The sequence below is a fragment of the Aedes albopictus genome, chromosome 3, assembly GCF_035046485.1.
Source record: "Aedes albopictus strain Foshan chromosome 3, AalbF5, whole genome shotgun sequence".
Classification (NCBI taxonomy): domain Eukaryota; kingdom Metazoa; phylum Arthropoda; class Insecta; order Diptera; family Culicidae; genus Aedes; species Aedes albopictus.
In genome coordinates this window covers 185,918,641-185,946,634 of record NC_085138.1, presented here as the reverse complement: position 1 = coordinate 185,946,634, position 27,994 = coordinate 185,918,641, and the positions used below count along the sequence as shown (strand labels likewise).

At 41.0% G+C, this 27,994-nt stretch overlaps 1 protein-coding gene across 2 annotated transcripts in view; it reads right to left on the bottom strand.

The window, feature by feature from the left end:
* The window catches only part of LOC109429189 (protein TANC2), a 453,344-nt gene that overhangs the window by 404,409 nt on the left and 20,941 nt on the right, over positions 1 to 27,994 (bottom strand). For both annotated transcript variants that reach the window (XM_062856594.1, XM_062856595.1), the window contains exon 2: positions 1,256 to 2,224. In XM_062856594.1, the coding sequence (XP_062712578.1) occupies positions 1,256 to 2,207 (952 nt within the window). In that variant the 5' untranslated portion in view covers positions 2,208 to 2,224. The remainder of the gene's footprint in view (positions 1 to 1,255; positions 2,225 to 27,994) is intronic.

Here is a 27,994-nt window from a genome sequence, read left to right as displayed (position 1 = left end):
TTTGTTTTTGAGGCATTCACCACCAGTCCGACTTTTGCTGCTTCGCGTTTCAGGCGGGGGCCTGTCCATAAACCATAATGCCACCGTTCCAAATGTTCTGGCAATAATGTCCATGTCGTCCGCAAAGCACACAAATTGACCGGATTTTGTGAAAATCGTTCCCCGGCTTTTGAGCCCGGCTCGTCGCATCACACCTTCCAGAGCGAAGTTGAAGAGTAGGCATGAGAGTCCATCACCTTGTCGCAGTCCCCGGCGAGATTCGAATGAACTGGATAGTTCACCCGAAACCCTTACGCAGTTTTGCACACCGTCCATCGTTGCTTTAATCAGTCTAGTCAGCTTCCCAGGAGAGCCGTTTTCAACCATGATTCTCCGTAGCTCTGCGCGGTCGATATTGCCGTATGCCGCTTTGAAGTCTATGAACAGGTGATGCGTTGGGACCTGGTATTCACGGCATTTCTGGAGGATTTGCCGTAAGGTAAAGATCTAGTCCGTTGTCGACCGGCCGTCGATGAAGGCAGCATGATAACTTCCCACGAACTCATTCGTTTTACGTGACAGACGACGGAAGATGATCTGGGATAGCACTTTGTAGGCAGCGTCTTATGGTGGGATAATTCGGAACTATAACTATATATTCGTAATCATGAGCAACTCTGCAAAACATTGCACCTTCCTATTCAGCTTGCATTACTTGATCTTCCAAAGTTGTACCGGAAGTAACAATGTACACTAGCGACACGAGGCTATGACATTCATAAATATGAAATCCATCATCCGAAAGTGGTTGTTGTTCTGAACAACTTGCCGAAGACAGAATGTTGATATCTTGTTGAGGTTCCGAGAAAATTGGCTATAACCCAATGGATTGTACACATAACCAACCAATCTGAGAGCGAAACGGAATCGGAAATTAAACATGTGGAACAATGTAATCGTCTGGTTTTAGCGGAAGTTGCATGAAATTCCAATCGGCCTTCACTACTAGGGTAGTGCAGGATTACGATAATGCATAAAAACTGAAATTTGATTTATTATTGTGACCGTATAAAACAAATATTTCCACGTTTTTTTCCTGTCGGTACTTTACATTATAAAACCCTGTTGGAATTAAACCCCTTGAAAATTTGGCACACTCCTATGGCGAGCGATCGTAAAAAGTAAAAATATCATGCATACAAGAATTAAAGCCGGCTGATCAGCTCTACTTTAAAAACCATCGTTTGCACAACAAACCCCCGAAAAAAAAACTCACCTTTGTCAGCGATTTCCTTCAGCTCGGCTTCGGTCTCTTCGGTAAACTCGTCCCACCACTTGACGCGAGTTTTTTCGTTGGTAGAATATTTCACCACCTCGATCGATGAGTTCATTGAATGCGGTTCGTAGGTTGAACTGGCCATCGAGGAAAAGCCATCCACGATGGAGTTGTTCATCGAATTGTTGTTGCTAGCCGAGTAGGAGCGCACGTCCAGTAGGTTTTCATTGCTTTTCACAATCAAGCTAGGATCGTGCCACGTGCCACTTGTCTGCATCGAGTTCAGTTCGCCGTAGCAAGAGGTCGTCATAATCTTCGGTAACTTTTCCATCGGCCCGCCGGATGTGATCATCACTTGACAATCCGATGATTGATTCTTGTTCACTGCCTTGTCGCGTGGCTTTTTCTTGACTGTTGCGTAAATTTCGATCTCTTCGTACTTCCGGTCGTCGTCTACCGTCTGTGCACGGTGATGAATATCAGCAGCGACTACGAGCTTTTGATTCGCTTGAGCGTAGATTGCGTTGATGTCTTCGTAAGACTCGATGTCCAGAATGGCAGATTCGTCCAGTGTCGTGATAAAATCGTCAGCATCCTCAGCTTCCCAACTGATCTTTTGGGAGGAGAGCTCCGACTCGAAATCTATGTCGATTACTTTCGTGGGCTTCCGATGCATCGTCTCCATCGGAAGGGACGAGAATGTGTTGGTTTCGATCCACGGCTCGTACATGGATACTGGCCTGGCTGTTCTCGATGCCACTGGTCGGGTGCAAACGCCAATCAGGAAGTCAGGCACGATTCTATCTTTATTGACTGTGGCATATTCGGGATTATCCGGATTGCTGGGCGTATAGTTCAGATTATCCACCCCGGATGGACCTAGGTCATCCGTATTCATCGACATGGTGGATATCATTGAATCGTTGAGAAGTCGCTCCATTGAATCATCCATGGCTGTCGTTTTTATTGCTAGAATGAAAAAAAAATCAATGTAAATAAATGTCTAAATTTAAATTAATTTATATAAAAAGTTTGTACCCTCAGAACAAAAGCGGTAACAATGAAATTGTGTTTCTTATATCTTTAGTCCCAGCCGCACCTTTTCGGTAATCTAACGCTTGGGTCGTACCTCCTCAATCTAGCTGAAGTCAGAAGGACAATAGTGACTAGGTTTAAACGTTTCCCACACAAATAAAAGGCTTGACATTTTTTTATATCTCCAATGGGTGTTCACAGTGTTTCCACTGACATAGTGTTACTTACTGCACACCTTGCCACCGATCTAATAAAGTATGCCGCCCCTTTTCTCTAACATATTTCAAAAAGTAATAATAGAACATGCAAGAGCAAAAATAATAATAATCGCTGGAAAAAATTTCTCGTGTGCACATTATGAGATGGATTTCAAAGCGTATACGGTAAACCATCGTTTGTAGTTGATTTAATTCCTTTTTTCCTGTCACTGACTGCTAACATAAACAGCGCCCTTTCCGCGCTTACTCGCATACCTACGACCGAACAGCAGCGCAGGGCAATGACACGCTTCCTACGAGAACATCCTGGAGACAGTCAGTGGACCCTGCCTGCGCAGCGCGTCTAGTAATGGTGCGGCGCACGTTGCCACGTCAAGTCACACCTTAAACAACTGCATCCACTCAGCTCAGAGAGATGCTCTAGCCCTTGTCAGTGGCACCCTCCTCCATCCGTTTCCCTGCATGGCTTTCCATGCTGCCAGGCGAGGAAAAATCTTTGCTGGGGGTTCGTCCCCGTCGGATGCATTTTCCTACGTAGGTACCTAGTTGTCGCCATCGCATCGTCATCATCGTGTGTCTTCTGACTAACACTGTCTGCTTATATCCGACGCCAGCAGTTGGTTCCGACTATTGCAGTAGAGCAATGAAATAAAACCTCGTGCGCTGTCTATGTACCTACCTAGTTGTTATGTGTAAGCATCTGACGACATGCAGTTCCAGAGCTCTTCTAGTTGGATACATACACGAGCATAGGCATTAATCATTTTACTCATGAGTTTTGTTAATTTGCAGAAATATTTGATTTTTTACGCAATTTATTCGGTAACAGTGCTGTTTATAGCATGATGCTCCCACATTAAACCTCCTTTGGCATTAGGGTCACATTTGACCCAAACCGTACACTACGTCAACGAGCTGCTGCCAACGTGATGCAAAAGGAAGGTTAATCATTTTTGAAAACAAAAGATTGCGGCACTAGAGGAAGGGGGTAATATGCACCCCCTAAGCAAACGTGGCCCAATAACTAAGACTCCCTGATAAAAATATACAATAAAATCGCCATAAACTTCCATTGAATCATGATAAAAGTTGATTGTTCAACAACAAATCATATTGTGTACGTATTTTCCTGCTGAAAATTATGTATTGGAACTAAAATATGTGCACAATAAAATGAATGGCACTAGAGATTTCAATAATAAAAACACCATAAATTGAATGGTAGTTGACTTAAATTTGTTCCAGAAAATTTGGATTTTTTTTATGGTAAAGATACATAACAACCCCCATTTTCTATTGTAAAAGTGACAACAATACATGCTATGGTGGAAAACCATAGGGTCTGTTGTTACTATATCACGGTGTGCCAAAAACCGTTATTAACAAATAAAAATGTCCACCAATTTGGCACCCGTCATTCGAGAGATCTGCTATCCTAGTATCTACTCTGAAAATTTTAAAATCTTTCATCGAGGGAAATTGAAGTTTTTGCCATTTGAGCATATTGCGTTATTTCTATAGGATTTTCTTATATGAGTAAATATGCACATATCGTAGTTCTATGGCCATTTATAATTTAAACCCAAATAAACATTAGTTTTTCAAATACTATCCAACGTGTATGATATTTAGGCAAAGTTTCTGCAAATTTGACAACTTTTTGTTAAATTCCTTCCTTTGAGATTCCTCTCAAGTTAATGATTTACTCTATTCCCCTAAATTTTACTTATAATCGCTGTAATCCAATTATTTCCATGCGACTATCAAACCCGTATATGTCATCAGAGCAAAAATGTTATCCTTTTCAGAAATTAGTATTTAATATGCGTGATTTTTGATCCAATTTGCGATAGGTTGCAACCATTCTATTGATAGGTTTGATAATGACAATCGTATGGGAGCTTGAGACGTTTGTAAAATAAATTTAAAAAGTGTATCTTTCGAGTATCTTCTTACGAGCTGGATCTGAGCTATGCAACGACTGAAATTTCATCAATGATAAGAAATCCTTGCATACGTTTATATACGTACGATTTTATGTATAAATAAGTGATTTTTTATAAAGTCTAATAGATTTATTATGTGTTATTAAATTGTACTTGAAATGCTATGTAAATGCACAGTTTCTAATGATCGGAAGTTTAAAAGAAGTATTATATTCCGTTTACTGAACAAAAAGATAACTTTGAATAAGTTACGACAAGAAGCACAATAGCTAATAATTTTGAAGTATAGGAAAATTTCAGCTCAATCAAAGAAACTATATTTAAGCGCCCGTCTTTTTTAAATGTTCATACTATTTAGTATGAGAAGAATTTTCTTCTTCAAAGAAAATCGCCCCTTGATCCCTAAAAATGAATGATGTGTTCTCTGAAGAAAACTTCACGAGAATTCAGACCTCCGAAAACCGCAAAGCGATGTAATGTTCGATAAAAAAAACATAGAGCCTTACCCGATAAATAAAATGACGATATATTATTATTTATTGATAATCCTTACATGTTAAACGGCGTTGCCATGCTATTCGGTTTTCAGTCAATATCTTTTTCCACATGCCTTAGATCGATTTGCGGTGTTCAGAGGGTTAATTCCTCGTCAAATTTCCTACAGAAATCAATAATCAATCTAGTTTTTAGAGATTAAGGGGCCACCTGTGGCGATTTTTCTTTGAAAAGGTGATTTTTCCCATAGTAAATTTTATGAAAACTTAAAACGACTGGCGCTAAAATATAGTTTTTCCGATCGTGCTGAAATTTTGCACAGTTTATATGGGGCCAAAATGGAACTCAAAAAGTGTGCAGGAGTGAAAAGTCTATTTCTACCCATGCTAATATATATTGTTGTTGTTACAATTTCAAACACCTCATGGAAGTTGTTTAAGGGTGTAAATATGATAATCTCATGATCTCACTTAATTTTTGATAAATTGGAGTTGATACCCAATACCATAAGCTATAACTCCAATTATCTGATGGAAATTTTTTTTTTAAAGATCGGTTATCCATGTTAAAGACACATTTTTACTCTTTTATAATAGACTAGAAAATATTTAAAACGTGTGGTAGATTTTCTTTCTAACACTTTTTCTAATTATTTTATAAATGTCTTTAACTTTTAAACGCTGGCTATCGAACCCAGCAATATAATGGTTTAAAATTTATCGCATATATGCCCAACAATCGTATCGTATATTCAATACAAATTGCTAAAAAAATGTTTTGATGACGTATACGGGTTTAAAATTTATATGTAGGTGACTGAATTATAGGTAACATATTAAGGAAATATGATGGGATATTAGAGTAAACTATTCAAATTACTGTAACTTGTGATTCGTCTAACAAAATGTTGTCAAATTTGCAGAAACTATGCTTGAATATCATGCATGTTGATAAGTATTTGAAAAACTAATGTACATATATTTGTTGAAATCATAAATAGCCGTAGAACAACGATATGTGCATATTTACTCATATATGAAAATTCTATAGAAATAACGCAATATGTTCAAATGGCAAAAACTTCAATTTCCCTCGATGAAAGATTTTCAAATTTTCAGAGTAGATACTAGGATAGTATATCTTTCGAATGACGGGTGCCAAATTGGTGGACATTTTTATTTGATAATAACGGTTTGTGGCACACCGTGATATCGTTTTAAACAATTGAAATCATGGTAACTACCATTCATTTCAGCGTGTTGTAACAATACATTCTGTTGTATCTCTATGATCTTTTTTATCAGGGCTAAGATAATTTTATGGGTGTCTTGCGTATTGAAAGTTAGTTTACTTATTTAACTAAGAGACGCCAACTTTTAGTCCGCGTGATATCAATTTTACCTAATCAAATTAACAATTTTAAAAAGTGTTACGTTTTGGGTACTGAAAAAAACTGTTGGGGGCAAAACGCACCTTGAGATGAGGCAGTACGACCTCTGGCATTTCCCGCTTTGAATTCTAATAAAATACCAAGCGGCTCCATCTTCGTATTTACGGTAGCAAATAGGAGGCGTAGCAGGCGAATGATATGTAATTAACCTTCACATACCCGACCCCCGACAACTTATTTTTAAAATGCTGGCATTCTGTCAATTTTCATCCGATTTTTTTGAAGTCGCCCTCATTCGATCATAAATTGGTGCAAGTTTATTACACTCAAGTGGTCATGTAATATCCGGAACCATTCCGGAGATATTTCGGATTGTACTGGGGTCAGGGGGTGTGGGAGGAGTCTATTTTGCCAAATGACTAAAAAGGATTATTTCGTTTGTTATTGTGTTTGACAGGCCCCCGCGGAACCTGTTTCAGGTGTTCCGGAGCGGCCATATCAGTTGCTACATACTTCAATCATTTTTTTCTGCTCCATTCTCTTGAAACCATGAAGTTTGATACGTCGCACGGCATGTTTTAATTGCAAACCAGAAATGTCGCCGATGTCACCCCCGTGGAACCTATGCTAGATGTTCCGGGCTGACCATATTAGTTGATACAGCCTTCAGGGTATCGTTTCTGATTCCGTCATTCGAAATCATGAAGTTTGATATGTCGCACGACATGTTTTGGATGAAAACCAGAAGTGTCCCCAATGAGGCCCCGTGGAACCTGTCACGGTGATCCGGAGGGGTCAACTTATTCAAATCTGGTTATCGCAGTTGTGTTATATTGTTCACAATAAAAATTCCGCTGAAAATCGATAGTTCAAACACAATAACACACGAAATAACCATTTTTAGCCATTTCGGCACCCTACCTGACCCCAGTACAACCCGGAATAACTCCGGAACGGCTCCGGATATTGCATGGCCACTTGGGTGTAATAAACTTGCACCAATTTATGATCGATTGAGGGCGACTTTTAAAAAATTGGATGAAAATTGGCAAAATGACAGCATTTTGAAAATGAGATGTTAGGGGCGGGTATGTGAAGGTTAATAGGTTGATTCCATATAATCGGCGCGTAATCGCTTAAATTGTATGTGCTTCAAATTAGACAAGTTTTCCAAAAGTGGATAATCATCGTTCTCCATGCTTTTCATTTGAATATTCTTGTGATTCTTGGGCTTGTTCGGCTTAATTTATTGTCTAGTTTGCTTGCATCTGACGGAACTTCATTTATATAGTAACATAGCGTGAGGGCGTTCTGCCCCGGGGGTGCGTATTACCCCAGGATACCCCGCTCTTTTTGTTACATTATTATTACGCGTATTACGCGTTCGGGCTGCAAAACGGTGAATCGAAAAGGAGAGCGTCCAACATAGCTCTGGTCCTCATAAGTTCCTACCTCATACTTCCACGCGTCAAGCGATGACGAAGACCGCCAGCTAAGAGTTGTGTTCTTAGCTAGTAGAGCGGCCTGGGCACTATTGTCCTTCTGACTTCAGCTAGATTGATGAGGTGCGTCTCGGGCGTCTGTTGACCAAGGAGGTGCGGTTCAAACAGCGTCTGTTCTGGCATCCAGCGGCTGAGTATGAAATGCTCCTCCACCGGAAGCTATATCTCAGATGGCAGCTCTATCACGGTGGATAGGAGACCTTAGGCCGACAACCTACTGTTTCCGAAACCCAAAAAACCGTTACTGAAATCGAAAATGAATTATTACGAACTGATTCAACGGCAACGACTTTTAGCGCGAAACAACGGACAAGAATTGGAACTTGGAATGTATTAAGGGTAAACAGGCACAACTAGTCAGTGAAACAGGCCGTATGAAGCTTGTGATCCTAGGACTGAGCGAAGTCCGTTGGCCGAACTTTGGCGGACACAGATTGGCGTCGGGTCAAAATTCTGCTATACTCTGGACTACGAGTTGAACACGTTCCTTGTCACCGTGGAGTTGGTTTCCTCCACAGCGTTCACGCCCCCGCTGCGCTCATGAAGTGGGAACCTATTAATGAGAGGATAATTGTAGCCAGATTCAGAACACGGGTTCGATACCTGACCATGATCCAATGTTACGCGGCAACCGATGCTGCCGAATTGCAAGATAAAGAGAACTTTTACAGTCAACTGAATGCTTTCGTGGACAAGATTCCGAAAGGTGATATCAAGATCCTCATGGGCGACTTCAACGCGAAGGTTGGTTCCGACAACCGGGGCTATGAGCACGTCATGGAACGCCATGGTCTCGGAAAAATTAGCAAAACGGAGAGCTGTTTGCAGAGTTTTGTGGCAACAATGACATGGTTATGAGGGGATCGCTCTTTCCTCATCGACCAGTGCACAAAGTGACATGGGTTTCCCGACATGGCGTTACGGAAAATCAAATCGGCCACATCTGCATCAATTGGAAATGGAGACGGAGTCTTCTTGATATGCAGAACAAACGTAACGCCGACATTGCGTCCGGTCATCATCTCTCAATCGGCGAGATCCGGCTTCGCATTGCGAGGAACCATCGACAGGAGGAGAAAATCGTGCGCTGGCTCAACACACGCCGACTGGAAGAAGCTGCGGAGAAAAGATCCATCGTCGAGGAGCTAGTGAACCGTGCTACGGATATTCTGGAAGGTGGCAGCGTAGAAGATCAATGGAGCGCCATCAAGAACGCCTTCATCGTCACCGGCGAGAATAATTTGGGTGAGCTACGCACCCTGAGAAAGCAGTGGATCACAGATGTCACCTGCAGGAAAATAGAAGAGCGAAAACACGAGAAGCCAAATCCATAACACGTCAGCGCTATTCGGCTCTTGAGAAGGAAGTGAAGCGCTCATGTAGGCGGCCAAAAGAGCATGGGCGGACTCCCTAGCCGACGAAGGCGAGAAAGCTGTAAAAACACCGGCGACATCCGTCTCCTCTACGATGTTTCACGTCGCCTTAGTGGGACCAAGATGAATGCTACGATACCCGGGAAAGACACATCTATACAGCTATTGACCGACCCGGCTGACACGCTGAAACGCTGGTTCGAGCACTTTGGAAACCTTTTTTACGTTTCGGTCATGCCACCAACACCTCAGCAAGATCCGGCAAGGGTTCGACCCGTATCAACACCGAAACTCCATCATTGTAGAAGATAGAAACAGCCATCCGTAACATGAAATCGAGCAGGGCCCCGGCGGTCGATCGCATATAAGCCGAGATGCTTAAAGCTGACCCCGTAGTATCTGAACAATTGCAGTATCAATTATTCTGCAATATATCGGAAATCGCGACATTTCCGGTCGACTGAATGCATGGCGTCTAAATAAAGGAGCCCAAAAAGGGTGACCTGACTGTATGCGACAATTGGTGGGGTATCACGTTGCTGCGCATCGTTCTCAAAGTCCTCTGCAAAGTGCTCCTTAACCGAATGTAGGAGAATATTGACGCAACTCTCCGGCGACAGCAAACAGGATTCCGTGCTGGACGATCCTGTGTGGACCATATTGTCACGCTCCTTATCATCTTGAAGCAAATCAATGAATTCCAAGAATCTTCATTGGGCTGTCCATAAACTACGTAGACTCAAAGGGGGGGACGGGGGGTCTGGCCAAAGTCTACGCTCCATGCAAATTTCGAAAATTTTGTATGAACAAAAGTCTACGAGGGGGGAGGGGGGGTCTGAGATGGCCAAAAAAAGTCTACGTAGTTTATGGACAGCGACTGATTACGAAAAAACTATCGACCATCTCAATCATGGAAACATCAGATGGGGTCTGTGGCGTAGTGGCTACACGTTCACTTCATAAGTGGTTGGTCATGATTTCGATCCCAGCCCAGGCACTTGCAATTTTTCGGCAGATGCTCTTCCCCGAGAGCGGCTGACACCTGACTCTCTTCTGAGCATATGCTCTAACGGACCTGGAAACTTGAATATCGACAAACGGCAACTCATAATGGACCCCCAATCGGACTGGAAAAGGAACAAGAGCCACACATCAACATCCTCATGCTCATCATTCTACCATGGACGGGGTAGAAAAGTGACAGCAGCGAAAAGGCAACCAATTCGATATAGTAGAGTTGGAATATAATACATTTAGGCACTATATAAAGTGTAAGTGCAGCTGCTAATTAGAATCGCTCACGCAGTTCCCCAGTCGACAAAAGAGCTGTAAATTAGGTTAAGTGGTTGAAGAAAAAAAACTTGAAAACATGTGGGGTGCCCTCAGACGCAAGGGTGTCCCTGAGAAAATCATCAGCCTCATTGAAGCACAGTACAGGGCATTTTCGTGCAGAGTACTGCACAACGGTGTCTTGTCCGATCCCATCCGGGTCGTTCCTAGAGCGAGGCAAGGATGTATCCTATCGCTGCTACTGTTCCTCATCATAATCGATATGCAGAGCAAGCTCGACGATCTTGCCAATCGCTTCCCGGCGGCTGGTCTTACCATCTACGTCAACAAGATCAAATCGTTAGATGTAAACACGGTCAACCCTTCCAGCTATAATGTAGCTAGGTAAGCAGTAGAGAATGTCTAATAGCCTGGTAGCCAAATGGCGGTCGATGGCGGCACCAAGATCGACATATCGTCGGTTTCCTGCAATAGGGGCACAACTCAAAATTTGTCATTTTTGAGATTTTGATGGCAAATGATGAAAAACTATGTAAAATTTCATCTCACAAAGACCCGTTCCAGTCGGGGCCTGTAGTTTTGAGGTACAGTTTCGCTTAGTAAAGCGGATCGTCATGGGTGAAATTCCCAACCCCTTCAAAAAACACTTCGTCCAGCCACAAAAAGACGCCGCACGGAGGACAGTGCATTGGGAGGGCACATCCATCCTCCGTCAGCATTGGATGGTGACTGAGACAACTGACCCTCTTCGACGGCAACAAGCCTGATATACGATTCACGGCAAACGAACCCGCGGTACACACAATGGACTGGATGGAAATGTATTGGAACCACACGCTGCTGTAGCACAACAGTAGCGACAAGTACGGCATGAGATCTCTCTCCTACCTACTGCGAGGACGGTAGATATAGAGACACAAGCAATTGTCAATAGAACTAAAAATAGACTCTGTATCAAAGTGTAGGAGTTTAGGAAAGATATAGATAAACTATGGTAATCGGCACAGTAGAGGCCTAGGTGCACAGGGTGCCTACAAAATAAATAAATGGATAAAAAAAAGACCCGTTCCAAAATTCGTTGTGAAACGCGAGATTTGGGCATTTTCACCAATTTTCCGCAGTAAGGGCACAACTCAAAATCAGTCAACTTTTTCAATAGTCGTTGAAAAATAGTTGTCAAAAATTTATGAAACAGATAGTCCTTCAGCCCCTTTCAATGATACAACAATCAAAATTTGTTTACTTTTGTCAAATGATGAGAGAAATAAGTGAATTTTCAGGAGGTGCTTCATGATTGCCAATTTTCAAATGCTTATTCTGAAAATTCACATTTTTTGAGTTGTGCCCCTATTGCAGGAAACCGACGATATGTGCACGGAACCAGAAGACGAGGACTGTTTTTACGACTTTAAAAAAATGTATGGAAAAACAACCAGACTAGTCGACGCACCAACATTTGAATTTTCAACCCGAACGTGAAATCTGTGCTGCTATACGCCAGTGAAACTTGGTGTGTATCAGTTGAGAACACTGAACGGCTGCAGGTCTTCATCAATAGCTGCTAATACCTGCGGTATATAATTCGTGCATGGTGGCCTCACAATTGGATCTCCAACTTGGAGCTTCATCGTCTATGTCATCAAAAACCGATAGCGACAGAAATTCGGGAGCGAAAGTGGAGGTGGGTCGGCCACATTCTACGCCGGGGTGGAAACAAAATCTGAAAGCAAGCTTTAGATTGGAACCCAGCAGGACATCACAGCAGAGTCAGAGGTTCATGGCAGCGCAGCCTTAACAACGATATAAAGCAAGTCGACAGAAATGTGAGCTGGCCAAAGCGATGGCTGCCAATCGCCCAGAATGGAGTTCTTTCAACTCGGCCTTCTGCACCACCGTTGTTGTTCAGGACTGAAAGTAAGTATACTTCAGCGGGCTTTTTGTTGCTGGCTATACGTGGTTAAATAAAAACTGGGGACACTAAACGTTTTCGCTTGGGGAAACTTGAGGCACTTCGCTCAAGTCCGTCGATCGCCTAAGCTGGTTCTAATACATTTACGCTCTGCGATAAAGTAAACTGCGCTGTAGTTATCCATGTAGACTATTTCTAAAGAACACATTATGATGATACAACATAGCAAAACTCATCCGACCTGGCCCGCTTTCGCCTGCTGCAATTATCCACTATCGGACACTGTTCGGAAATTACACAACAGTCTCGCAAGTTCCCGGAATGGCAAAAAGCAAAAGAAAAGAAAATCTCACTTAGAGTCGCGCCCCGGTGACAGACATGCATTTCTCGTAGAAAAAAGAAATGGTTTTCCATTCTAAATATAGCCCCCCTTCGGCAAAATTGTGAACTTTGGGTTGAGTGTATGCACATTTTCCATCTACTTTCTCCTCGATCCGACGATCTACGAGGAGACGAGACAGTGCCTCGGAATATCCGTTGCAGTTCATTTGCTATTTTGATGTAGGTATTTTTTGCACAATGTGCTCTCGAGAAGTATAACTGGAAGACACAGTATGATCTCTATGTAGAAGGCCACCAAGCATGTGTATAAATTTAATTGATCTAATGCTAATCTGATGTTGGCGCGGTGGGTGACTCAAACCGTTGATCTAGGTACCGGAAGAACCGATCATTTTCCCGACGCACGTTCTCTGCAAGCAAATGAGCAAAATATAACATCGAGTATACCTCGATGCCGTCTAGCCGGCACTCTTTGTCCAACGACAACAGCAACAATGAATGAAACGGAAAGGATGTTAAAGACATAAATCACACGCAATTCACCAAATATTTATGCGTCTAGTGCTAAATTCATTAATTCGAAAAATGGCACCCACGAATCCGTCTCGGGTCGCGAATACAAAACAAATTAGAACTCTGCGCTACGCATGCATACCAACCTATTTACAGACTGGGTGTAGTAGAATCGATTTCGTTTGGTTCCTCCATATGGCACTGTGGGTTAGGTAGTAGAATTTAGTGACAATCGTCAGAATATGTAATAAAATCCGTCAACCTTACTTAGATGCTTGATGATTGTGAAAACAATACAGGTGTTGTGCTTAAGTTCAGTGAAACTGGCCACACTGAAATGGGCAAAGAATGTATAGAAAGGTTTGAGATAAGAAGTTAGTTTGAAAAAGGTAGTGAAGTGGGAATTGCAGCCTTTCGATGATAGGATCCTACACTAAAGTGTAAGTTTAGTTTATTATATAAAATAGTTTAATTAAATAAAGTGTTTATTACAGCATTGAAGCTGCTTAAGGACAGACTTGTTAAAATCCAAAAATGGCCGCCACAATGGCCGACTTTGACACCTACTAACGATTTCGAGTGCACAAATCTCTTCGTAAACAAAACCAGCGCTCCTGAGCTTCTTATTTTAAGCTTATTAGAAGTGAGAACAGAATAATAAAATGCACAGTTGTTTGAAACTTGCTTCGTGAGATTTGTGCGTTTGAAGTTCTGATGCACTGATGAAGCGGGATTTCATGACGTTTGTCCTTAAAGGAAGCTGCTATCAATAGATGTAGTTGATTCGTATCGAAGGAAAGATTCCACCACAACAAACTTCAATGGCTTTAATCACCTGGTGATAAATAGTTTGCAATGGAGGCCACCATACGCAGGCTCAAATATTTAGAGGAGCAAAGTTTGGTATGGCGAAAGCAGTACGACGAGGAAGAACGTCGTATTGAAGAGGATTACCAGCGGAATCTGGCGAAGATAAATGCGGAGTTTCGGAAAGCTGCGCAAAAAATTAAATTGGAGTACGCAGCCAAGAGGGCTGAAGTAATTAATTAAACAGTACAGTGATAAAAGTGCAGGTAAAAATGCAACTGGTGATCCGAGCCCGGTCTCTGTGCCTAGCCTTTCAGAATCTGTTTGCACTTCTTCCCAATGTATAGAAGTGAAAGCTGAAAAACCGACCAAATCTCAAACAAACAGTTTAATTCAAAAGCCTTTGATTGCTGCTGCCGCTACTGCACACGTTTTGGGTGAGGCTGATCTGGATCGAGACAATACACTGCAAAATATTTTTGCTGGTAATCAGCAAACTTTGCTGATTTTTGGCGTGCTGATCGCATTCAGCAATACAAATTACTGAGTATCAGCAATTATTTTTCAACTTGCTGAACCATCCAGCAATTTTGACAGTTGATCAGCAAAGTTGTGCTGAAATTCAGCAAAAATGTTGCTGAAATTCAGCAATTTCTTTTGCTGATTTTTGGCGTGCTGGAAGCATTTCAAAAATTTTGGTGTGTAGTGATGGCAATAATGAGAATGCTCGAGTCGGAGTGCGGCAAATTTGTGTTTATCACATGCAGATCGTGTATCGGCTAGCAAAACAGAAAGGGCAAGTCCGTGTACCTATATGATAACCACTGTGAATGCTGCGATGCGACAACGACAATGGGGACGATAGGAGAGATCTTCGGTGTATTCGATCCTGGTGGAAGTGCTGCTGGTTTTGATTAACAGAAGTTTTGTTAAATTCGTTCTTCATTATTATAATCAAATTATTATATTAGTTACATGTTCAGCTGTTTCAGTTTCACGGGAGGGAGATTGTTGTGCTTAAGTTCAGTGAAACTGGCCACACTGAAATGGGCAAGGAATGTATAGAAAGGTAGATATGAGATATGTGAGATATGAGAAATGTGAGATAAGAAGTTAGTTTGAAAAGGTAGTGAAGTGGGAATTGCAGCCTTTCGATGATAGGACCCTACACTAAAGTGTAAGTTTAGTTTATTATATAAAATAGTTTAATTAAATAAAGTGTTTATTACAGCATTGAAGCTGCTTAAGGACAAACGTCATGAAATCCCGCTTCAACATTGTATCGGAACTTCAGACACACAAATCTCAAGAAGCAAGCTTCAAACAACAGTGCATTTTATTATTCTGTTCTTGCTCACTCGTAAGAAGCTTAAAATAAAAATCTCATGTGCGCTGGTTTTGTATACGAAGAGATTTGTGCCCTCGAAATCGTGAGTAGGTGTCAAAGTCGGCCATTGCGGTGGCCATTTTGGGACTCTAACAAGTCTGTCCTTAAAGGAAGCTGCTATCAATAGGTGTAGTTGGTTCGTATCGAAGGAAAGATTCCACCACAACAACAGGTATACCTCGATTTAGTGGACCCTCGATTAAATAGACCCTCGACTTTATGTAGGGTCTGGGACCATTTGGGCAGGAACACCTATTTTGGGCATTTGCTGCTATAACTCAGTCAATTTCAAACCGTTTGACATGAATTTTTGAGCATGGCTAGATACTGTGCGTATCTGATCGTGTTTCAAACATCAAGTTAATCGGTTCAAAACTGACTGAGTTATAGCAGCAAGTGCCCAAAATAGGTGCTTCTGCCCAAATGGTCCCAGACCCTACTTCGATGTTAGGGGCCGTTCATAAACCACGTAGACTTTTTGGGGGGAGGGGGGAGTCTGACCAAAGTCTACGCTTCATACAAATTTCAAAATATTTGTATGGACAAAAGTCTACGAGGGGGGAGGGGGCAAAATATTGGTCTACGTGGTTTATGAACAGCCCCTTATGTACATTTTACCTCGATTTTATGTACATTTTTAATGGTATTTGGTTAATATTCAATCAGTTTAAATCTTGCAGTTTTTATCATGATGACTTATAAAGCCTGTATCCGCAATAATCGGGACAGAGAAATACAGCTGTAATTCTGTAATAGATACATTAAACTTGCTCAATTTCGGTCTCATAACATCTTAAGATGTGTTCATTTCACCTACAAAATTCCAAGTGAATCGGTGCAGTACTTTTTGTTGTAGCAATGACAGAGTAGAATGTGCGCCATTGAATTTTGTACAGCCCCTAGTTTTGCTTGTCAGCGCTGTAACTTTTGAATTTGACAAAGGAAATGGCTGAAATTTTGAACACAAACCTCTTAATGTAAATTCGTTGCATAGGCAAAATTTCAAAAAAATCGATGCACTATCAACAATTTTATAGTCGAAACATGTATTGGGACTAAACGTGATTTTAGCCCCTCAGACAGCAATTAGTCAGCACCCTTTATTGATTCGATTGTACTATTGAAAGTCTACACCTATAATCATCAAATTTTGGAGGCATAATATACACATAATCTACTACCTTCTGTGAAAATTTCATGTAAATTGGCAGAGAAATTCAAAAGTTATGCATAGACAAACATCGCACATGAAAAACACGAAAAAACTTCACTAACATTCACTCCTATCAACACCAGTAGCTTTCAAACCAATTGATAAAAGTGGATGAAATTTTGCAAGAAAGTGTCTCTTTAAGTATCATAACTGCTAACAAAATTTCATAATTATCATCACAGAACTTTGACCTGTAGCTTAAAAGAATCATCTACTATGCGACTGAAAATTGGACATGATTGTACAAAATGCTTTAAACCACGTCTGTTTGTTTTTTATCCACAATTAAAAGTAATGCATCGATATTTATGAAATTTGGCACAGATAATAAACATACACCAATGAGTTCTCAGTCAATTATTTGGCCAATTTTACCGATTCATTACAGAGCTGCAGCCGTACTTCTGTGTCCCGATTATTGCGGATACAGGCTTTAATGCAGGAGTTTTCAGCCTTTCGACACGCGGAGCACTTCATATCAATTGATTTGTGGAGCCCCTAAATTAGCGCCAAAGCATACCTCACGATAGTTTATATATTAACCGTAATCACAAACTTCATTCTGACTTCATGTTTTGCCTTTCTCGTACACTAAGTGTACTGGAAAGGCTGTTCACTCCAAAAACGACTTTTTGATAGAAGGCCCGGAGGTTCAAGTCACATATAGCAATCAACTCAGCTCGACGAATTGAGGTGATGTCTGTGTGTGTGTATGTGTGTGTGTATGTGTGTATGTATGTGTGTGTGTATGTGTGTATGTGTACAAAAAAACTCACATCACTTTTTGGCAGTAAACCACAACCGATTTTAATGACCGACGATGCATTCGACGCGGAATCTGGTCCCATTGTTTCCAATTGAAAATGGTTCGGACCGGCCCAGCCGTACCGGAGTTATGGCCATTTACGTGTTCCGGATCAGTACCCTTGGAAGGGGCCATACATAAAAATGTAACAAACACATACATGCGACACATCAAACTGCGGCATTTTGGATAACCTGATGAACAGTTATCAAGAAAACAGTCTCAGACCATATCTAAGCCGGTAGTGTTCCGGAACCGGTTCCGGCTGTCTCGCCGGAAGTGGCCAAATATAAAAGTGAACCAAATCCATGCATGCGACACATCAAATCGCGGCAACTTCGATAACCTGATGGACAGTTAGCAAGAAAACAGTCTCAGACCATATCTGAACCGGTTGCGTTCCGGAACTGGTTCCAGATGTCCCGCCGGAAGTGGCCAAATATAAAAATGAACCAAACCCATGCATGCGACACATCAAACTGCGGCATTTTTGATAACCTGATGGACAGTTAGCAAGAAAACAGTCTCAGACCATATCTGAAGCGATAGTGTTCCGGAACCGGTTCCAGGTGTCCCGCCGGAAGTGGCCACATATAAAAGTGAACCAAAGCCATGCATGCGACACATCAAACTGCGGCATTTTCGATAACCTGATGAGCAGTTAGCAAGAAAACAGTCTCAGATCATATCTGAACCGGTAGTGCTTCGGAACCGGTTCCGGGTGCTCCTCCGGAAGTGGCCGTATATAAAAGTTGACAAAACTTTTGCATACGGCACATCAAATCACGACTTTTTCGACATTATGGACTGTCAGTAGTGGCAAAACTAGTTCCGGGTTTCCCTCTGAAAGCGGCTAAATATAAAATTGAAACAAACCCATGGCTTTTTTGATAACCTAATAAACTTCAGCAAGCAAATAGGCTCAGACTATTTAAGAGACTATCGGTAGTGTTCCGCAAGCGGTTCCGGGCCGGAAGTGACACCAAACCCATGCATGCGATAGCTCAAATCACGGCTTTTTAGGTAACATGTTGAACAAGAAAATAGACGCAAGCCATATCAGTGTGTTACGGAACCGATTACGGGTGTCCCACCAGAAATGGTCAAATGTAAAAGAGAACCAATACATGCGACATATCAATGACTTATTCAGTAACAAGATAAACGGTTAATCTCCGACCATATTTGGGAGAACCGGTAGTGTTTCAGAACTGGTGACAAGACGAGTAACGTCGGAAGTTGTAAAATATAGAAGGGAACTAAACCATAGCGGCGTTTTTGATAATCTGATGAACGGTCAAAAAGGAAATAGTTTCAGGCCCCATCTAGAACTTGTAATAATATTTGGAAATCGGTTGCGGATGTTCCATCGGAAGTAATTTAATAGAAGTGAACCAAAGAGAAGATTCAGAGAATCAAGCAAGCAATAGCTAGATTTCGGTCGTGTGCAATTTCGGTTACGGTTATAAAGTTGTATATTTCTGCGAATATATCGTTGTAAATTCTAAAAAACGTCTCATATCGCCCTGTAAGGTTGCCTAAGTTATACGCTCGTGAAGACAAATTGATTCGTGCGGGGATTAACAGTGAAATACGTTATTTCAATTTCATAGAACTACATCGAGCTATCACAAAACTCACTATAGGCGGTGAAAGCGATCTAAACCGCTTTATTTTGCGCCTGTTTGGCGTGGGTTCTCACTGGAACTGAAGAAATGTGATACAAACACTATTTACATATCGCTTCATCTGTGGCTCGCTGCTGGTGCCTGGTGTGACTGCTGCTGTTGTGCTTGTTGCTGCTGTGGTGGTGTATTTTCTCTCTCATCTCATCCCTCTTATCTTCAACTACCTGGTGATCATTTGTTTATTGCTATGATGAAGAAGCGCAACGATCGCAGCAAAACGAAGCGACAGCTCAGTGATTCTCCGAATGGAGTAAGTGCAACGGCTTCAACAGCTAAACAACACTGTGGTGAACCTGAGTTACATATGGATGAGGAAAACGACTCATCCGATGTGGAAGATGAGATGTCTATGAAGGATCTCTACATGCTCATCAAGCGAGAAATAGCGAAGGCTAATGATGACACGAAAGCTCGTTTGAATGGAATGGCAAGTGAAATAAATAAATCTGTTTCGCAGCTAAAAGCAGATGTGGAATCCATCAAATTATCCCAGGAATTTCTCTCTGGCGAATTTGATCACCTCAAAGCTGAAATCACCAAAAGTAAATCCAACTTAACATCTCTCTCTAAGAACATCACTAGCATAAACGGTATGTGTACGGCCAATGAAAAACATATTCAGGAGCTGAACTACGAGGTCAACAGTCTTCGTCAAATTACCATGGAAGGGCATTTGCTGATATGCAACGTCATCAGCTGTTCGAGTCCGTATGAAGTTGATCATCAATATTAACTTCTTTTCTCGATCAGCCTAGATAGCTGTGTAGTGTCGGTAGCGATTGTCTCAATTGGCTAAGAATAACACTACGGACCGCCTGTTCCGGTGGTAAGAATCCACCAACAGGTGACCCCTAATTCATGGTGTGATGCGGCTTTATGCTTACCGTGCCTAGGAATGAATGGTTAGGGGGGTCTAATAAAAACCTAACCGCTAACGGAGCCTGTGGAGTACCAGGGCGCCCTCCACAGTATGTAGCCCTTACTGCGCTAACCGGAGCAATGGTGCAGTGGACCTTGTGTTTCTCCGAGACAATCAGCTGCCCTTCTTTAGTCTCACTTGAGGCTAAATAAGGGCGGGATTATGAAGATGTTGTTAATTAGTTTAAATTTTCACCTATATGGTTTCGCATTATGCGATTTACACAGTGTATTCTGTGTATCCTCGCCTTTGGCGTTTTCCAATCGATACCGATTTGGTTTTATTGTTGCTGTTCTTTGTTGTGCTGCTGTTGCGAAGAGTTTAATCTTACCTAGTTTGGGTAGTGGCTACGGTTAGGATAGCTCAGATCAATCTTCAGCATAAAAGAACAGCAACGATCAATCTTTGCAGACTTATGCAAAATGGTACAGCCCAAGTGGCCTTGGTACAAGAACCTTACTTTCGTAAGGGAAATTTCTATCTAGGAAACCTTGTGAACCCGGTGTTTGCCACTTTCAGTAAACATGAAATGGCAAACTCGCGTGTCATGCCTCGAGCCTGTGTGCTTGTCAACAACGCAATAGTTGCTACACTCATCTCTGAACTAACCACCAGAGATGTATGTGCTATCACAATTGATGTATCTGTTGGAAACCTCAACAGGAAATACGTCTATTGTTCTGTGTATTTACCACATGATGAACCATCCCCTACGGATGCTTTCAAACAAGTCATCGCATACTGCACTTCAAAAGGCCTTCCGCTAATTGTTGGCAGTGATGCTAATGCTCACCATATCATCTGGGGCAGCTCAGACATTAACTTGAGAGGCTCCAGTTTGATGGAGTACTTAAGTAGTACAGATCTTGCATTACTTAACATAGGCAACCGCCCAACCTTCATGGCATCTGCTAGAGAGGAAGTGTTAGATATAACGCTTTGCTCTAGCAGAATTAGTCACGAGCTGACCAATTGGCATGTGTCAGATGAAGAATCTTTATCTGACCATCGCTATATCTTATTTGAACATTTAAATGTTACTTCGCAAACATTGCGTTTCAGGAATCCTCGGTCAACAAACTGGGATCTTTATACTGATTTGGTTGCAGCCAAATTTCATGGATATTCACCATCCATTGACACTCCAAGTGATTTAGATGATGTCGTTGATACTACAACGACCTTCATCATGGAAGCTTTTGAAGAAGCATGCCCTCTACGGTCTGTGGAGATCACAAGAGGAACCCCTTGGTGGAACTCTGATCTGGCGAAACTCAGGAAACAATGTAGAAAGAGTTGGAACAGACGACGTTCGGCTGGTTCGGAGGCTTTCAGGTCGGCTCGCAAGGCCTACAGGAAAGCTCTCCGGTCTGCTGAACGATCCGGCTGGAAAAAACCTTTGTACAAATGTTTCCAGCTTGAGTGAAGTCAGTCGGTTAAACAAAATCCTTGCGAAATCTAAGGATTTCCGGGTGAACGAACTTCGTTTGCCAAATGGCGATCTGACTTCCTCTGATGAGGAAGTTCTGGAATGCTTATTCAGCACACACTTCCCTGGATGTGTGGATATTACATCTTCGGATGATCCTGATGTCTTTTCTTGTAGTTATGATTCTTTAGCTTCGGCTCGGAGTATTGTAACTATAGAATCGATTGAGTGGGCTCTTAATAGCTTTGCTCCTTTCAAATCTCCTGGGGCAGATGGGATTTATCCAATTTTGCTTCAGAAGGGATTTGATTATTTCAAACATGTTTTGAAAAAACTACTTGTTTGCAGTTTTGCTACAGGGTATATTCCCAAATCCTGGAGGGATATTACTGTAAAGTTTATTCCGAAAGTGGGTCGTGCGTCGTATGAAGAAGCAAAGAGTTTCAGACCTATCAGTTTGACCTCTTTTCTTCTGAAATGCTTAGAACGCATTGTGGATCATCATATCCGTGATGTTCATCTGGCCAACGTGCCTCTTCATGTGAACCAACATGCCTACCAATCTGGTAAGTCCACTGTGACTCTTTTACACAAGGTTGTTTACGATATCGAGAAAGCATTCGCTCAAAAGCAATCTTGTTTGGGTGTTTTCTTAGATATCGAGGGTGCCTTTGACAACGTGCCTTTCGATGCCATATTGGAAGCCGCACGGAGTCATGGTATATCTCCAATGATTTCCAATTGGATTCACCAAATGCTCAAAAACCGATATCTCTTCTCGACATTGCGTCTAGCAGGGATTAGGAAATTGAGTGTTTGTGGATGCCCCCAAGGGGGAGTCTTATCACCGCTTTTGTGGAATCTCGTAGCAGATACGCTATTGAGGCAACTCAATAATAGCGGTTTTCCTACTTATGGTTTTGCCGACGACTACCTAACATTGTTAGTAGGTATGTGCATCAGCACCCTTTTCGACCTGATGCAAAACGCCCTTCAGGTAGTTGAGGGTTGGTGTCGCCAATATGGCCTTTCGGTTAATCCGAGTAAAACATCTATTGTTCTTTTCACGGAAAGGCGAAACCGTAATGGCGTTCGACCTTTGCGTCTCTTTGATTCTGAAATCGATGTGACTGAACAGGTAAAGTACGTTGGACTCATTCTTGATTCCAAGCTTTCCTGGACACCTCACATTGAGTTCAGAATCAAGAAAGCTTGTATGGCCTTCGGGCAATGCCGGCGTACTTTTGGTACAACTTGGGGTCTCAAACCCAAGTATATCAAATGGATTTACACAACTGTGGTTCGGCCAATATTGGCTTATGGATGTCTTGTGTGGTGGCAAAAGGGTGAAGTGAGAACGGTCCAATCAAAATTAGGCCATCTCCAAAGGATGTGCTTAATGGCGATGTCTGGAGCGTTCTCTTCAACTCCTACGGCAGCGCTAGAAGTTCTCTTTGACGTTGCCCCACTACACATTCATCTCAAACAAGAAGCCCTTTCTTGCACTTACCGGTTACGGGTACTCGGTCTACTAGAGGAAACTCCTGTGAACCGCAGTTCAACACACACCTCGTTGTTTCCACTTTTGGTGAATTGGGACAAAATTGTCCTTGCTCCAAGTGATCTTACAATTGCTTGTAATTTTCCATATAGGACATTTTCCACGAAATTCCCTTCCCGGGAAGAGTGGACATCTGGTTATCTGGAAAGAAGTATTTCAGACGGCATCGTATGTTACACTGATGGCTCCCTTCTCGAAGGTCGAGCAGGTGCTGGTGTTTATTCTCGTGAGCTAAGGCTGTATCAGTCTTACTCACTTGGTAGACACTGTACCGTTTTTCAGGCCGAAATCTTTGCTCTTATGTGCGGAGTGCAATCAGCACTTCAGCAGCATGTAATGGGCAAAGTAATATACTTCTGTTCAGATAGCCAGGCTGCTATTAAAGCACTTGCTTCGGCCAACTCCAGGTCGAAGATAGTTATCGCTTGTCGAACTCAAATCGAGGAGCTGAATTCAGCAAACGCTGTTCACCTTCTATGGGTACCTGGTCATTCTTCCATCGCTGGAAATGAATTGGCTGATGAGTTAGCTCGCTCTGGAGCATCACATGACTTCATTGGCCCTGAGCCAGCTATTCCGATATCGAAGTGTTGGATTAAGCTTCAGATTCACACCTGGGCTGTCACTCAACACAGACAATATTGGAATAGTTTGGAGTCATGTCGTCAAACCAAATTGTATAGTGCTGAGCCATCTCTACGGGTGGCGAAGTATCTAACTAATCTGTCTAAGCAGAATTGCAGCATGCTGGTCAAAGCATTGACTGGCCACTGCCGACTCAGCTATCACATGGCGAATATTCAGCAAGCTGATTCATTTGCCTGTGATAGCTGTGAATCCGATTATGGAACTTCGTATCATTTGATATGTAACTGTCCAGTTTTCGCGCAACTGCGTTTCCGAGTATTCGGTAAACACTTATTAAGTGAAACTGACTTCAGAAACCTGAATCTTCAGGATATTCTGTTGTTCTTAACCCGCTGTGGTAAAGAGCTATAGGCTCTCTTTCGCTTTATGCGTTATTACAGTGCCCTTTTCAGGGCGCTGTTTGAACCCATTGTGGTACGCTTGTGCGTTAGTACCCTCTTCCAGGGTATTTTTCCTATTTCCCTACCTGTCCCTATCCCCATCCAAATCCTTTTTCCTTCCTTTTCCCTCAGGTAGATGATGAAATAGGCTGTTATTTTGGCGATGGCACAAATGTCCCAAATGGAGGATAACGTGCCTCTGGAGCCGGCCTTCTGATACCTTCTGATACCTGATAGCATAAACGGTATGTGTACGGCCAATGAAAAACATATTCAGGAGCTGAACTACGAGGTCAACAGTCTTCGTCAAATTACCATGGAAGGGCATTTGCTGATATGCAACGTCATCAGGACTACGGATGAAAAGCTTGAGGATGTTTTCCGCAACATCCTGGCTCAGCTGAGCGTGGAATGTCGGCCGGAAGACGTACAAGGAATGGCAAGATTATCATCATCTAACAGAGGAGGGTTGCAACCCATTCTGGTCCGTTTCTCCAACAATTGCATCAAGGAGCGAATAATGAAGGCCGCCCGCGATAATCCCATCACTTGTGAGTCAATTGGTCTAGGGGTCAAGCAGCGAATCTATTTCAATCACCGCTTAACAAATGCGAATCGTTTCTTGTTTAACGAAGCTCGAAAATTGAAACGAACCAAAAATTTCAAATTTGTTTGGTACTCCAACGGAGATATTTTTCTCCGCAAAGATGAGACCACTAGAGCAATTCGTGTGTCTGATGTTAGTGTTTTATCGTCAATAGAATAATTTTCTTTTTCTCTTCTGAGTATGTCAACTGACAATAACAATTATTATAATAGTCATGGATTGTGAAATAGAGCTTATTAACGAATTGAATATTGAATTTTCCCTTGAAGAGATACAGCTTTATAATGATAATCTTAACGTTTTATATTTAAATACTAGAAGCTGCCGAAATAAAGAAGAACAACTCTGCTTGCTTATCAATGAGTTTCGTAGTAGTATTCATGTTGTTGTTTTCGCTGAAACGTGGTTGCATAAGAATGAAATTTTCAACCTCAGGGGATACGATGCGTACCACAGCTGCAGAGACGGGAGAGGGGGTGGTGTATCTATTTTTGTCCTTTCAACCTTAAGAAGCCAATTATTGTTGGAAATAAGTGAAAATGATAGCAACTTTTTGATTATTGAATTGATTGATTCAAGAATAAAAATCATGGGCGTTTATAATCCTGGTAGGTTAGTTCCTTTGTTTCTAGACCAACTTGAACAAATTATGCATAAATTTAAAAGAATGGTTATTTGTGGTGATTTTAATATAAACTTGTTGGATGCTACAAATGAATTTGTTTATCAATATAAACATAAAATTCAATCTCTTGGATACATTATTCTGAACAAAATAGACTCCCGCTATGCAACGCGTATTTCAAATACTATTTGTACAGTAATTGATCATTTTATTACAGATATATTTGATTGCAAAATGCATTTACACATTAGAGATACTGAACGATGCATATCGGACCACAAGACTCTTGTATTATCAATTAAGACATCAAAACTAATGAACGATGAGTTTGTGCAAAAGAAAACATATATTAACTATGATAATATTCTCAGATCAGTATCACAAACAACTTTCCATTCTAGCACACATTTTAGTGATATTTCTGAAAAACTGAATGCAATTATAAATGAAAACAAAACAGAAATATCATTTAGGAAAAAGTCCATGAGAATTAGGAAGCCATACATAAACAATGAGTTATTAGTTGAAATTAGACAAAAAAATGAAGTTTATAAACAATACAAAAATGCTACAACAGATCGTCTAAAAAATGAGTTTTACCAAGTGTATGTAAGAATGCGTAATGCATTAAAAAACAAGATCAAATACTCTAAGGAGCAACATTATGGGCGCAAATTGTGCCAAAATGCAAAGGATTACAGAAAAACTTGGAGTATACTGAGGGAAATAATTTTCCAGAGAAGTTGTTCAAAATCAAATGCAGAAGTGCTGTCACTCAAGGAGAACAATGAAATTATTCCAACCGATGCTTTGATAGCTAATTGTTTCAATGAATACTTTGTTAATATTGGATTATTGGTTCAAAACAACAGTATACTCCAAAGAATAAGTTCAGCGAATAGCAATTTTATAGTGTTTATGAGTCCACAACCAGATGTTTTGTTCTCTTTCTCTGTGGTCAATGATGAAAAAGTTACTACTGTGTTAAAATCATTAAATGCTAGTGCTGCTGTCGGATTGGATAAAATTTCTACGAGGTTTCTTCAAAAATGTTCTTCTTTCATAACTCCTAAACTGACACAGGCAGTCAACAATATGATTCAGTCCTCACACTTTGAAGATTGTTTGAAAATTGCAAAAATAGTTCCACTCTATAAATCTGGTGATAAGTTTACAAAAACTAACTATAGACCTGTTTCAATTTTGCCAGCCCTCTCTAAAATTCCAGAGTACATTATAAATGAACAAATCAAATGCTATTTATTACAAAATAATCTTTTGAATAAAAATCAGTTCGGTTTCCTACCCAAAAAAAGCACCGAATCGGCTTCCTTAGAACTATTGAATTTTATTGTAAAAGGTTTAGATGAAGGAGAGTATGTTGGATGCATATTTATAGACTTATGTAAAGCATTTGACTGTATTCCTCATGATTTATTAATTGCTAAACTGAGTTTCTATGGATTCACTCCATCAGCAGTTAGTTTACTGAAATCCTACCTCTCGAACAGGAAACAGCAATGTTGTGTCAATGGAGTTCTGAGTGAGCCGCTTCTTATAAAATCTGGTGTGCCACAAGGGTCCATTGTTGGCCCTATATTGTTCAATCTTTTTGTAAATGACATATTTAACGTGCCACTCAAGGGAACACTGCAATGCTACGCAGACGATGCCGTCTGTAAATATAAAGCAAAAGACTTAGAATCACTTCAAAATATGATGCAATATGATCTTCATCTACTTCCCAGTTGGTTTTCTGCCAATAAAATGCAAATAAATAGTAAAAAATCAAACTTCATAATTTTTTCACTAAAAAATCCAAACCCACGATTTGAACTGACTATAAATAACGAAAATTTAGCTCAAGTTACTGAGGTAGATTATTTAGGTCTAGCAATAGACGAGAATCTCAATTGGAAGAGACATATTAGACTCGTAAAAAATAAAATAATGCCCATAATATTTGCTCTAAAGAAAGCTAGGCATTGTCTAAGTATTCAAAGCTGTTGGCAATTGTATAATGCTTTCATTTTACCGCATCTGACTTACATGAATACAATTTGGGGTTCAGCAGGAGTAACGCATCTGAATGTACTGAAAGTTTTGCAAAATAGAGCAATTAAATATATTCGCAAACTTCCACTATTTTCTCCTACTGCAGCTTTGTATTCACCTGAAATATTGCCGTTAGATTTATTGCATAAATACAACTGCCTGCTTTTTGTTTATAAAATAAAACATAACTTAGTGGACTCCAACATACGTTTAATTGAATTTCAAAATATACACGCTCACGAAACTAGAGCAAGGCAAAACTTTTTTGTTTCAAGACCACGAACTGAGCTCGCTTTAAAGCACTTCTTCTACACTGGTGTGACTCAATTTAATGCGCTCCCTAATTACTTGAAAACCGAAGAACGTCTGACAGTTTATAAGAAAAAATTAAAAAAATATGTGTTCGAAAATGTATGAATTAAAAATTGAATTGTTTGTAATGATTTTTTTTTTTATTTAGTTTAAGTGTAGTTTTAAGATTTGTACATAGTATTTAATATGCTTGCTTACTAGAATTCATTCACTATTCAAGTGGCTGGCCACAGTTAGGTTAAGTAACTTCTATCACGCATGCGATACATAAAATCGCAGCTTTTTCAAAA